The 14,197-nt window shown below is 41.0% G+C and overlaps 1 protein-coding gene across 1 annotated transcript in view; it reads left to right on the top strand.

Annotated features, from left to right (window-relative positions):
• The first annotated feature begins 1,193 nt into the window (after positions 1 to 1,193).
• The window catches only part of BTBD8 (BTB domain containing 8), a 36,501-nt gene continuing 23,497 nt past the window's right edge, over positions 1,194 to 14,197 (top strand). The window contains exons 1-4 of the mRNA XM_068406773.1: positions 1,194 to 1,303; positions 1,400 to 1,585; positions 11,732 to 12,000; positions 12,909 to 13,026. Coding sequence (XP_068262874.1) covers positions 1,194 to 1,303; positions 1,400 to 1,585; positions 11,732 to 12,000; positions 12,909 to 13,026 — 683 coding nt within the window. The remainder of the gene's footprint in view (positions 1,304 to 1,399; positions 1,586 to 11,731; positions 12,001 to 12,908; positions 13,027 to 14,197) is intronic.

Below are 14,197 nucleotides of genomic sequence, written 5' to 3'. Positions count from 1 at the left end.
AAGAGTAGAAGACAGCTGACAGTTACTGGGGAGTCCCAACAAGCCCCACGCTGCCGTGTGTGTCGTCTCTTTTGACCCACAGTCTCCCGTGCAGGTACTTGGCACAGCCCTTGTGACATCTCGCTCAACAAGCCTCACAAGAAAGTGGACCAAGGGGTGCCGTCAGACGAGTGTTAGCTTGTGGCTGGCAATCTGCTTCCTTCCGTGCAGTTCGCAGAGTCTGAGGAAGAGTCCCCTGTGATAATGGTATTGATCTCACCTTTTCATCCATGGCAGGTACCTGCTTTTCAAGGGTATTTTTCACCTGAGTATCTTCAGCATTTGTCAGCTGGAATGGTTACATGCTTCTTTCACTTAAACTACAAGGTTGGAAAGGTTCTTCCTTGTTTCAGAAGGGTCTTGTAAGCGACTTTTATCATCTACACAGCAGTTTAATTTCTCGGCAAGAAAGTCGCCGCCGGGCGGTACGGTTTTTCCTGAGGAGCAGCGGCTCGCTGGGGCCTACTGGCCGCCAACCCAGCCACAGAGCTGCCCGCCAGAGCGCCGGCTCGCAGGCCCGTGCTGCTGTGCTCTGTGAGCCGCAGCAGGCGGGGAGGTCACGGGCAGTGACCAAACCCAGACTCTGCTTGTGAAACAGCCGGCGCTTCTGTCCCGGTGGGGCAGCACCGGTTGCGCACCATCTCGTTCCGCCGCGGCAGGGAAAGGCGGGCCGTGGAGAGGGCCGGGGCGGGGGCACCGGGGTGCACCCGGCGCCGGGCGGCGGCCAGCAGGGGGCTCCCTCCCCCCGTCAGCCGGGACCCGGAAGGCCCCTCCTGCCGGCCCGGCCCCGCCCCGCCCCCCGCAGGCAGGGACCGCCCCGGCCGCAGGGAACCGCGGGGAAGGGCGGGGCCAGGCGGAGCGCCGCTGGCCCTCATTGGCGGAGGCCGCCGCTAGCCGCGCCCCGTGAGAGGGAGCGGGGAAGGCGCCGCAGCCCGCACCGCGGGGCTCCCGCGTCTCGTTGTGAGGCGGTCCCGCGGCTCCCGGGGGGGCTGGCGCTGGCGGGAAGGAAGGCGCCGCCCGCGGTGACGAGCGCTGTCCCGGTTGTTTCGGTGAATACGGCGGGCCGCCTCTTCGGCGGCATCGCTAAGGGACCGTCTGTCAGTTGCCGCCCCCTGTCCCTGCCGCCGCTCCGGGCGCGGAGCGGCCGCCGGCACATGGCGCGCTGCGGCGGCGGCGCTGCGCCGAAGGGCCCCGGCCCGGCGACGGTGGAGCGGCAGCGGCTGAAGGAGGCGCTGGCCGAGCAGCTCCGGCAGGACCTCGGCAGGTAGGCGCGGGGCGGCCGCTGGGCCGGGGGGCGGCTCCAGGCGGGGTGGAGGGCCGGGCCAGGCGGGGAGACGGCGGTAACGGTGCGCTCCCGCAGGCTGCTGGCGGAGGGGACGAGCTCCGACGTGACCATCTATGTGGGCGACGCGGCGCTGCGGGCGCACCGGGCGGTGCTGCTGGCGCGGGCGCCGCGGCTCTTCGCCGGGCTGGGCGGGGGGCGGCTGCCCCGCGCGGTGCTGCGGCTGGACGGCGTGGGGCCCACCGAGTTCCGGCGCTTCCTGCGGTGAGTGCGCGGCCGCGGCGAGCGGGGGCGCCGGAGCAGCGGGCAGCAGCCGCGGGCTGGGGCGGCACGGCCTCCTCTGTGCCCTTCCTCCTCTGTTTTCCCAGTATTAACACCTGTCGGAAAGCTTTCCCATTCCAAGCGGTGTCTTTACAGCCTTCCTGCAGCACGTGCACAGGACTTCCCTGTAACTTACTTATTTTCCTCTGCCTTCGTCTCTTTGCTGACAGCGCATGGGTTTACTCTCCACCGTAGCGTGTTTTTATATGGTATGTAAAGGCTTTGTAACAGAACAAGAGAAAAAGCAGCAAAAATCCTGAATGTATCCTTTAAAATTGTCTGTGCCTTACTAACACCCTTGTTAGCAAGATTACCTAATGAAAAACAACAAAGAAAAACTGCTCTAGTGCCGTGTTAAAAAAAAAGTTATGGATTTGGAAACCTAGGAGGACTTCATCAAGTCAGATGAACATGCATCAAGAGGGTGCATCAAGTTAGAAACTGTGTGGTCATCACTGAAATCCTAGTGATCCATGGGCTAGGCCAAACACAGCACAGCTTTCCCACTGAACTGGGATCCTGGCATGCACCATCAGTGCAGTGTGTGGGCTGGCTGCTCCCCAGTGACTGGTGCAAGGGCCAGCGTGTTTTCCCATTGCCAGCTATTAGCATGAATCTGACATCTTGCTTGTCTTGCTCCAATCCTTTGGTGAGTACATCAGGGGCGTTGGCTGGTGCCACCACCAGACCTTGCAATCTTCCTTGCCTATAAATGCCTCTAATCCTTCTTTCAAAGCACTGAGCAGCGTTTGCTTTTCTCTAACAAAGCTGTGGTGGTGCCAACTACCTTTTATAAAACAGGGTTGGTGTTAGAGCCCATGGGCACTTTGGGGCATGCACAGGAGCAGAATGGTAGGCACTCTGAGTTTCAGATGAATTCAGGGTCTGCCTAGAAAATGTATGCACTTACAAGGTCTTGAGAGTGAATGTTGGCAAGAGGATGGGGAAGGTGTTGCAGTTTTAAAGTTTGGTGCCTAAAATATAACCTAGGCTGACCTTTCCATGTTGGTTTCACTCATTCTGTCCTTAAATTTGTAAATAAGGCAAATCGCTAAAAACATGTATTCAGGGTACTGAAGTTATAATAAGTATGAAAGAAAACTGAAGGTAATATTTAAAACACAGAATCGTTGTAGTGGAACAGGCTGATAAACTGACATTTGCTAGGTTACTGTCAGTCTGGCAGGAAAATTAGCAAAACAAGCAGTGAGAAACAAAACAGCATGTTTTTTGTCTCATTTTTCTTAACTCCGTTATTAGATTTCATTAATTTGCTTCACATTCACATAAGTGGTGGTACAGAAGAGTCATGCAGAAGTATGATAATGCAAATTTTTAAAATTCCAAATTATTTTAATTTGGAAATTGGGAAATAATTATTGGGAATAATTAAAATAATTATTTATCTACTGTTATATCATCCCTTTGTTTTCCTAATGTAAGCACTTAATATGCCACAGTTCATTGATACTTGCTTTCAATTTTATCTGTGTTTGCTGGAAGGCAAGTAATGATCCCTAGAGTCCTGCATGTTCTCCAAAGAGTATGGTAGTGAAAAAACACCTTTAAACTCAAACCAGCTCATCTAATTATAAACCTTTTATCTTTTCAGTGTGAGTTTAGATTCTTAAAATGAACCTCGCCATATATTCTAAGCTATGTATGAAGTGCACTTTGCAAGATGGTTGGTTTTTCTTAACTTAGTCTTCAGTGCTGTTTGATACTTCAGCTTTTGAACTCTCTCAGCTAGCATATTTTGTGAAAATGTGTGTCACAGAATGCACTGGAGTTTGACCACAGTGAACTGCTTTGGACCGAGGAAAGGAAGGAGCTTTGGTTGAGAAGAGCCTAATTTCAGTGTTGGACTGATGACTTCTGCTAATATCAGTGGCTATTGAATCTCTTACTGTTAAGATGCAAATGAGTTAGATCTTCACAAATACAAAACAGTGCCTTAAATTACAGCTTGAGGTTGCCTGAAAGCTAGCCTAGTTCTTGGAGCACGTGAATCACCATGATGAGTTGTAACAAAGACCTGTAGATGCAGTTGAGCTCCCAAGGGAAAGCTGTAATCTTCTACAATCTTCTGCTTATGAATACTCTTTGTAGAACAGAAGTGGAATGCTAGTATAGTATTGAAGAGTTCATCAGAACTCTAACAAAATCTCATTCCTTTCCCTGTTTGTGTTTAGCGTTTATTTTAGCTTCCCAAGTAAAAATGATCTTTCCTTGGGGATTTAGGGATTTTTTTTCTCACAAGCTATATCTGGCATGCATCTCAGTGAGACACGCTTCCTTTGGGCCTCTGTCTCTTAATCAGGAGGGATGTAGGCTACGTGTCACTTGTGTGCTGAAGGCTGTGCAGCTCCTCTTGCCAACCTTCTGAGCATTTTTGAGCAGGATGGAGGACATGGTGAACTTCATGCTGATCTTTCTGCATAGCCTCATCATGAAATAGCTGACTGAGCAAGACTTTGTTTCCGTCCTTATACTTGCACTGTCTGAGAACACCAGCAAGAAACTGCTGGTCACCAGGAAGTGCAGCATCCATATTGTAGAGACTATTCACCCTACATTTTTGCCCAATGAAGCTAATGTAATATTGACTCTGCCCTTCAATAGCCTTCTGTCACTCTTCATAACATAGTTAGAAAAGGGTCAACAGTTGCAAGTATGTCAATGGCAGGAGATGACTGCTCAAGCAGGGTTCTGCAGTCTGCCTTGAGAAGCAAGCAACTCACCATCCCTGAAGGACAATAATCTGTCATGGATCATTTGGTCGTTAATATCTTGCCTTTTGAGAAGCAAACTGCTTTTACCCTTTCAGTCAGAAAAATATAGCTTTAGAAATAGAAATCTAGTTATTATCTCATCGTTTCCTGATATTTGTATTAAAGGGATCTGATTTAAGGAAGGACAGAGAAGGACCTAATGACAGTCAGATCCAGTTAAAAAGCACTAAATACAGATCAAATACAAAGGAATACGATTGTCATTGTGACGTTTACTGCCACAGGGGTTAATTTGCAGCACCAGCAGTTGATTCAAAGTAGACCAGGCAAGGCATCAACTGTGTTATGTTTGTATAGTTCTGTATCAGGCAGTAGAAGGATGCTACATCTGGCTTAAGTGCAGGCAAAAACATTCTTGAAGGTAAACTACTAGACAGCATGATGACAGTAACTTCTTTCTGTAGACTCTGTGCACACCTTTCCTTTGTAGAATAAATTTTAGGCTGTAGCAACTGCTCTTAATACAACAGATACCCTATAGCATTGTTTCAGTTTCATCTGTCACTTAGTCACACCTCTTGCAATCTCATTGTTGCTCATGTCTGTCTGTCAGAATCTTTCCTGTGTGCAGGGGAAAAAGAAAACAAGCCAGAAAGTGGGGTACCTGTTAACGTTATGTGACATCAGACTGACACTACAGAAGATGATGGCTTAGCTCTATTTTCAGCTTGACCTCTTGCTTGTGAGGTTCTCATAAAGCGGTTGCACCAAATACAACACGTTTGTGCATATTTGTTTTTTAAATATGATTACCAGTTACAGTTCCATAACGTTGGATTACAAAGTAGTGAAAAAGGGAAACATTTCTTTAAACAACTTGTGCATGAGATTATTCTTACTGATTGATGGATTGTCACAGTCTCCATTGGATGCTGGCTATTTTGGAGGAAACAAATGTGACTTCTGCTCATGTACACTGAATTCCTTTATGCTATGCCTCAGCAATCTTACCCTTAATATCTAAGCTTCCGCATTCCCCTCTAGTGGGTTATGATTGCAGACCACTCTATTTCAGAAGAATAGCATGCCTCCCATGTTCTTGAAATTTTGTGGGTTATACAGTTTACTCTGATATGATCCTTCCCTTTTATCCTCTTATCACGCGTGCCTGTTGATGTGGTGTACCCTACCATGCAAGGAGTATCTTCTCTGAGGGACTGATTCATGTAACTTGAAAACAAGCTATCTGCAAAAAGGGCCTTCTGTGGCACTTGCAGGTGCATTTTATGACTCAACAACTATTATTTCCCTTGCATTAAGACATAAGGGAATCAGCGATTCAGCTGAACAAAATCATCCCTCCCAAAACAAATGGAATTAACAAACCCTGCCCTATACATATGGGCAACATGGGAAATTTGATGTGACTGTCTTAAACTTTGTAAAACAGTAAATGCTGAATTGTAGAAGTTGAAATGCTCTGTATGCTGTAAAATGCTTATCTCCAATGAACAGTGAAAACTGAGAAAGTTGAGAACAAATTATTGTGAATCAAAATGTTTATTTCCCCAGGTAAGGGATTAAGGAATTTGTTCCTCTGAATAGCTAAGCTGTTCTAACTCAATGGCTTTCAGTCACACAGCCATATTCTCTGGTCTGAGTGTATTACTACAGCACCGAGTTAGTTTGTTGTGGTTATAAATATGAGCTAAGCTAGTCATTGAGAATAATTAGACTTTGCTAAGCAAGGAAGGTGGGAGGGAGGGAAATAAGATACTACATGAAGTTTAGATTTTATGCTATATCCTGTTGAGGGAAGAAAGCCTTCATCATGATGACTTGTTTTTCCATGAAAACAAGCTTTAAACACATGCGAAACAATGGCGACCTTATCTCCTTTCCACATACATAGAAACAATGAGTTTGTCTTTTTTCTTATTGGATTTTTTGTGATCCATGTTTATATCTAATCTCAATTTCTCAGAGGAAGCTGAGAAGCTAAACTGTCAAGTCACAATATATTCTGTATGTGTGTGATATTAACATCTTGCTTTGGAAAACATAGTGTCTTAATGCCATGGATTTATGCCTCAAGAAAAAAAAAATTCAACTTATGTGAGAAATGGGTAGAAACCTTTCAGTGGGACCATGATTGTTTCAGGGCCAGATTCTTCTGCTGAAATGCTTAGCTTTCACAAGAAATCGGAAAATTGAATTGGCATCTGTGTGAGGCAGCGAAGCAGTTGATGTTGCATCTCATAAGAAATTTACTGAAATACTTGTCTCAAGAAATCAGTTAAGTTAAAATAACCATCTTAGCTGCAAAAATCAAGCAGACAGTTCTTTTAGCCAGATCTTAAGGGAATGGAAGAATCTTACATGATTAAGGTAGGTTGAAGTTGTGTATGACGTGCCTAACTTGCACTAAGAAAGATTCACTGCTATAGGTGTGTTGCTGAAATATTTTTGCAAGTCCACCAAGATTAAGTGCATGAGAGTATTTGCTGCAGTTGGGCTTGCTAAAGACCAATGATAAATGCATTAAAACTGTGGGCAGGGAGTGGCTCAGAGACTTCCTACATTCTCGGTGTTATTTTTATTAACAAAAGTTAATAGATCTTGTTTTTATTTTGGCATTTAACTGTGACGGCACATAGCTTTAAGTAAAACTGTATAATATGGTATTTTACATGGTACAGAAGATATTTCAGTGCTAATCTTGTTACTGTGTGAAGTTCTGGTGTGTGCTATACCAAGTTCCTGTTAAAAACAACACAGAGCATCTGTACAACTTGTAAATAAAAGAAAAACATAATTTGTTTTGTCTGTTTTCATTAATTGTATTATCCCCTACACTACCAAGTAAGTATCCGGTTTTGGGCATCTGTACTTGTCCATCTCTTCTGAACTTACCGTAGTATCTTTTTTTCAGGGCAATTAAACTGAGGCACTGTCAAACAGCAGAATTTCCCCTCTTCATGTGCGTAGGACTTTTGTGCTGACAGTTTCATGCTATCCATAATATTTATGATGGAGAAGTTCCTGATTTTCTGATGGACTTCAGCATTAACAATCAGTCTATGTTGCTAGCTGATAGAAAAAAACATCAAGACAGGGAAAAAAAATCCTTTCCCCTGGGACTAATGGCTTTTGTTCAGGCCTGCTTTGTAATATCTTTACTAATGCTCTGCAAATCTGGGCATATACACAACATATCCATAGCAACATGTACAAAATCCTATCTGTTTAAACAGCGAATATCTTAAGAACTCAAAAGCACTTCTCTAGTGACATTAATGACGTGTGTATGTGTATGTATAACTTTAAGGAGATCGTGGGTAAGGAGAAGATGGCAGGTAACTGTCTTTTCCAGGCAGGCTCTCAGTGAAGAGCTCTCACTCAGAGGAAGTGGAAACTGCTGTAGGGAGCATTTGAAAGGTGGATGCCTAATTCGTTGAGAAATTTTTAAAAATTTGTTTGGTTAACAACTACTTTGGGACAATAGGAGAGGCTGTCCTAACAGCTTTCAGTGAAGTTTGGTGATGATGGTGTTAATTCCAGTGACTTTCAGTGTTTTTGGAAATAACAACAAATATGGATTCCTCATGTTTTTAAATATGGTATTTCATTAAAATAAAACTTGCCCTTTCTCACTTCCCTTCTTATTTGTGTTGTCTTCATGGTCATTAGTGGCATACAATGTTTCTGTTTGGGATTTTGTCAGTCTTGCAGACAGTGGGTGTGGCCCACAGTAAGGAAAGGTACCTCTTGACTCAGAGGACCAAAGTAGTGGATCAGAACTCAAAATTCTTTTTCAACTCAAATATTATCTTAGGATTTTTTTTGTGATCACGTTTTTTATATTTTTAGTGAGCATAAAAATGTCTTCCTGATCTAGTCAGTATTTGTGGCTGTTCTGAGAAGATTGTTCCTCTAATGAGACTGTATGGTTTTCAAGTCTGTGTGGAGTCATGCATCTACAATTGATAGAAATAGGTGGGCCTTAAAGAGTGCTCTAAGGCTGAGAAACTTCCCAAAGAATTTAGCCTAAGTGATTTGGAATGAGAGGAGAGATAACTTCAGGACACCTTTAAAAACAAAACTGTGAATGAAATCTTTAGATGCACAAAAATAAATTCCGTTGGGCGTCTTAGCATTTTCTTGGTACTTTGCAAACTACTCACAAAGTCCGTGCTTTTCTTCAAAGTGCATTTTGAGATGTCTATGTAGGCTATGTGTTGTTATAAAAACAAAATAACTCCATACTGCTTATATGTTTTAGGAATCTGTTTGGTCACAGTGAGTACCATCTAGTACTTTCCTGATCATCATTAGGGATGTTGGAAGAACTGGAACATTTTTATGCCTTCTTAGATTGTTCAGATGACTATGAAAACTACTTTCTTGTAAATACTTAACTCGGTTCAAAACTGGTCAAGCTCTGATGATACTTCTACCTGATTTAAAGAAGAAATTTATCACTTTATAGAACAGTAATGTACTCTTTAACTTACTGAACTAAGGTGTCACATTGAATGATGCCTACTCAAGAGGTCTGGAACAGTAAAAACTATTCGTATCATAATTCTGCAGTAAGGGTCCTGGTTTCTTACAGCAGCTGTGTTTTAAAGAGATGGTTTTTACATTATCACTAAAACACCTGAGCTCCAAGGTCTGAGCTATGCATTTTGCTGTGGATGAAGGATTTCCCTAGCTTTTATTTGTGCAGGAAGGCACCATTTGATACTCTGTAGAAGACAGTCTAGAAAACTTTAGAAATGAGCCTATAAAATAAAGGGTGTTGCCAAGCAAAGGTTTCTATAACTGGTTTTAGAAAACTGCAGAATATTCCATTCTGGAAAGACCATCTAATGGAATTTAACTGAGAAAAAGGAAAATTTCTAAAAGATGTGCTAAAAACATTGTTGCTGTCTGGGAAGCAGAATAATGGATGTCTCTATGAGTCTTTCAAAGTAGTAAATTTACAGTCTGTATTAAGCAGGACTCTAATACAGATATTCTGTGGATTTTAAATGTTAACTGAAATAATCGTGGTTCCTTGACTTTTTACAGGAGAAAAACCATATTTCAAATAGAATAACTTTTCCAGATCTAGAAACCAGTTACTTAGTTCTGGTTTAACAACATGCCACTTTACTTGTTTTGTTTACAGAGTTCCTAGTTGTGGTAAGGGTGCCATTTTTATTGACTTAAGTCCTAGTGATAATAGAATTGCATTCCTGAGGTTTCTTATGTAGATTATCTGAAAATACCCTGAGGATTCCCGGGAGATTGCTGCCTCATTCCCTAGCTTATCAGATTCCCTATGGATATGTTTTTCAGTTACTGGCAGAAAGTGAGCAAGAATATTAAAATATTGAATTTATGTCAAAGCAGTGTATCTGTTGCCACTAATTTTCTTTCTCCCTCAAAGTCAATTTGTACTGTCTTTACATGTTGAATATGCAATAGCTCTGCAGCGACAGAAAGGTGAATAAGTAAAGTTCCAGAGCAAATTTAGCCTAACATGTTATGAATGGCAATTTTCTTTCGACAAACCCTTACGAGGGATCTTCCTGCAGTATTTCACATTCAGTATGTGTTACCAGTTTATTTTTGTAATTGTGGTATTTGCTTACATCTGCTTATCATGCAGGGATAAAGTGGGAATGATCAGATTTTGTCTAGTAATGGCATTGTCTATATGACTTTAAGTGACATTTATTGGAAGATCTAATGTGGAGAAAAAATTTGAAGACAAAACTTCAGCATACTTCTGTGGAATTTTGAAATCTCTAGGTTAATTGGGTTTCTATTCTGAATTTCTGTTCTTGGATCCTACTGCTATAGGGCTGTCAAACACAGGTGTTATATACTAAGCATAGTGAACAGGGAAAAATGTGTGGAAGTCACGGTCTTGAATTTTCTAAAGAATTGAAAAATTTCCTGCTCTAGCAAGCAACCTGTGGTCCTGTTCTTGGTTATATGACATGTTATTACTTGCCGTTCCCTCATGCCTCATGCTATTGTTATGCTGGGTTGGAAAGCACTGTAAATATAAAAAGCAATAGATGGTCAGGCCAAGTTCACAGGTTAGGAGTTCTGAAAGCACGTACAGGTACAACAATCTTAAAAACTCATGTAAAGAAGGTCCACCAACCTTACTCTTTCAATGTGAAATTTTATTATTCCTGTCACACATTTTCCTGGCCCTTGCTTTCAGAAACAAATAAAATATTAAAATTCCCATTCCCTACATTCTTATTTCTTGTCATTCCCTCTTGGTGAGAACTTGTGTCACACAGGCAAAAAAAATTCTGCCTAACTCAATGCTTTTAGTACAGGACTTGAGAAGGAAGATGATCTCTTTGTATGTTTTCTCTACCTCTTTAGAGGACAACGTTCAAATAGCATACTCAAATTACTATGTTCCCAGTGTTAACAATAAAGCCTCTTTGCCATGGAATGAGTGACTAAATGCAGTTCTGTAAGTACATGTCTGCTAAATCCAATGGAACTGTAGCTCTTCTGTTAAACTTTGTTAACTTCATCTATATGGTATGAAACCACTGATAAAGCATGTTATCTGTTCACATTGACTATTTAAGGCTCCATTAAGTTGCTGGAGTGCAGTATCTTTCTATAAATATGAAATCTTTGCAGTCACAGACTGTGGGCTTTGTTAGCCTTTCCAGATCTTGGGCCAAAAATAAGCTGGTGAAACAGATGGGAAAGTGGGAAGCTGGAATTACTATATGGGCAAAGTGAAAGCTCTTGGGTAATCTTAACTGCAAATTTTCATGCTTTCAAGCACTTCCTTTGAAATTAAAATTTATATCTCTAATACCATTCATTTATATCTCTATACCATTCTTATGGTTTTGTACTTGTAACCTTGATGTTAGAAGGTTTTTATATTTTGGGGTTTGTAAATTTGATGATATTGAAGGACAATCAAATGCCTTTTCTTGGTCATACTAAGATTTATAAATCAGTCATCTGTCATTACTGATACAGCTTGCTTCTGCTTTTGCCAGTAGATGATTATAGTAGATGAGCTATAAAGAGCAGACAAAAGTTTCTTTAATTAAAAAAGCAAAGTAACGGAGAGAAACTTATGTTCCTTTTAATGTGATGTTAAATTTTACTTGTGATGCTTGTTTATGCTTTTTTCAAGCATTGCAGAAATAAGTTTTCCAGAGATACAGTTTTAAAATGGTGGTTTATTATTAACCACTGTAGAGTCCAGCTTTTGTTTTCTGGTCATGAACTTTGTTAGAGGAAAAAAAGGGGTTTTTTGTTTGTTTGTTTTGATCAATTGAAAAATTACAGGAGTAAACTTACTGTCATCTTCTAGGCTTGTATATTCATCTGATAAAAATCTTAAAGAAGCTGAGGAGTTGACTATGATGAAAAAAGTATTGGAACCCAAAGTAATACAGGAAAACACCATTGCTACTCTTCGGAACACTCAAACAAATGTAAATTGTCTTGGAGATGGCAAAAGAACACCTGGTGATCAGAATACTCCAAGTGGAGCTGTGCAGCAAGAAGCTGCTTGTTCATCTTGTACTGAAGAGGAAATTCCAGAAACTGTTGATGCAGAAAGTGACAAAGCTGCTGCAGGTAGGCTTGGAATTGTACTTTTGTTTGTTGTTTTTTTTTTTTCTTTTAAATAATTATTTAAAGACTTATACAGATGTAAAAATGCAGGAAAAGATTACAGCTATTGTTATAACACAGCTTACATGGATATTCTTTGCTACAGTCTACCTCATTCTCTCACACTTTGAAAAAATGAATTGCTGCAGAAGTTTGGCAGGAGCAGTTCCCAGCCAATGTGTAGCATAATGAATCTGACAGGACTTGCCAGGCATTGGTCATGTTCATCAGCATTGTGTCCTGTCTTTTCTCTGTAATACAGCAAACCTGAGTCCTCACCATGGGGGACTTCCACAGAGCAGAATCTCTCCATTCCTTTCCTTTTCTAGCAAATTACACTAGTTCCACTGTTGTTCTATGAGGATTTTTGAATGTTTCAGAATCTTCCGTACTACAACCGTGAATGAAGTAAGTAACATGAGGAAATGTTTAACTGCATCTACACCAGAGGTCTTGCCTGCTACAGCTGTGTCAGTAAGATAGGATCAAGTAACAAATCTGTTCAGGCAGAAGCTTGTAGCACTACATGACCCTGAACTTTCTTCAGAGTCTACTTTTCTTTAATGTAGAGGTATCAGATCTCTGTAGAAAAAAATGAACTGGCTACACAATCTTGAGAAAGAGTAACGGTAGCACTTGTATAGATATCAAATACGAAGCATTGGTCAAATTTCCAATATCTCAAGTCAAAACGAGAAGTAAAATGCAAGGTCTGGAAAAACTTTCAAGGAAAATTCTAGCTTGAATATGCAATATTGAAAATTTTCATTATGTCAGATTCTTCTTTTCAAATATTTTAAGTTGCCTGTGTAGTGTCAATAGTCTAGTCTACAGCGGACAAAGTGAAAATAGCTATTTCTCACTGTCTGCAGGTAATTCCAAACTAGAAACTGCATCTGTGTTAGGAGAAGACTTAATGATGCTCTACAAGAACTGCTGTTGTCCAGATATTAATATTTGCATAGAAGGCAAAGATTTTCAAGCTCACAGGTACGTAAGTATTTACTGTTAAGTTTTTCAACCAAAATCCTTCTAGTATAACACTGCTGGTACTGTATATCTGTAGTAAGTTATTGCTGGTGCTGTTACCTAGCTGTGAACCATTATAGTTTTCAGGTCTTATGTGAGAAGAGGCCATACTTTGATACTTATGAAAAATATTTATCTCATTAATGGCAACTATTGTGAAAACAATTGCGTTTTTAGCACTTCTAAGATTGCCATTGTAAACTCATACAATGAGAATATACTCATGTATAAATACTGTGTAGGTTTTCTTTGCTAACATTTTTTTAAATAATCTGTGCTCTCTGAAGAAAATTAAAATCTATTAAACTGTTCAGCTATCAATGCCAAATAAAAATACCACAGAGGTAGAAAATTTCTGCAGTAGTCGGTTTTTTTCTACTCTTCAGAATCAGTGCTTACAGAATCTGACTTTACTTTCATGACTTCAGTCATGTAGATGTAAAGATTGTCAGCAGCCTTTAGTAGATCTAAAGTCCAAGAGCATTTAAGAACTTTGGCTTATTGGAATTCTGTAGCTTGGGAAAGCAAATTAAAGCATCAGTGCCACTCCTTGTACCTTTGGTATGAGTCTGTTTGCACTTGAGATAGCAAACTAGACAGCTTGTATTTTGTACCTATTGAGTATGTAAATAACAGAGATTATAAAAAAAATTCCACTATTTTTAGCATTTTCTCAACACAAAACCAGCGTGGGGGTAACTTTACTGATATTACAAATATCTTTACAGAAGATATGTCATAATAGTGTGGGAGGGGTATTATTTTATTTTTTTACATAATAGAATCAGTATATATACTAAATTTCCAGAATGTAGTGTAGTTAGGCATGTTTTTCTCTACTGGTCTACACTATAAGAAGACATGTTCTCAGGTCCTTAACTTGGAGAAACAAATACTTTAATGCAAAAAGACAGTCAACAAAAAGATTCCATCAGCAGAGCTGCTTTAATTTAGGCCACTTACTGCCTGCAGCAATGTATCTAGTCTAACCAGCATCAAAAAACGTGGCAGTAAATCACAAGAAAACAAGGATGTTCTGAAACAGGCACAAGACTTCCTTGTTTTAGTACGGCATCATGTGAACAGTAGAAAGTGAATAAGGGAAATCTAATGGGGTATAATTGTCGTGAAA

This window comes from Nyctibius grandis, chromosome 8 (assembly GCF_013368605.1).
Source record: "Nyctibius grandis isolate bNycGra1 chromosome 8, bNycGra1.pri, whole genome shotgun sequence".
Lineage (NCBI taxonomy): Eukaryota > Metazoa > Chordata > Aves > Nyctibiiformes > Nyctibiidae > Nyctibius > Nyctibius grandis.
This window is presented reverse-complemented; position numbering and strand designations above follow the sequence as displayed.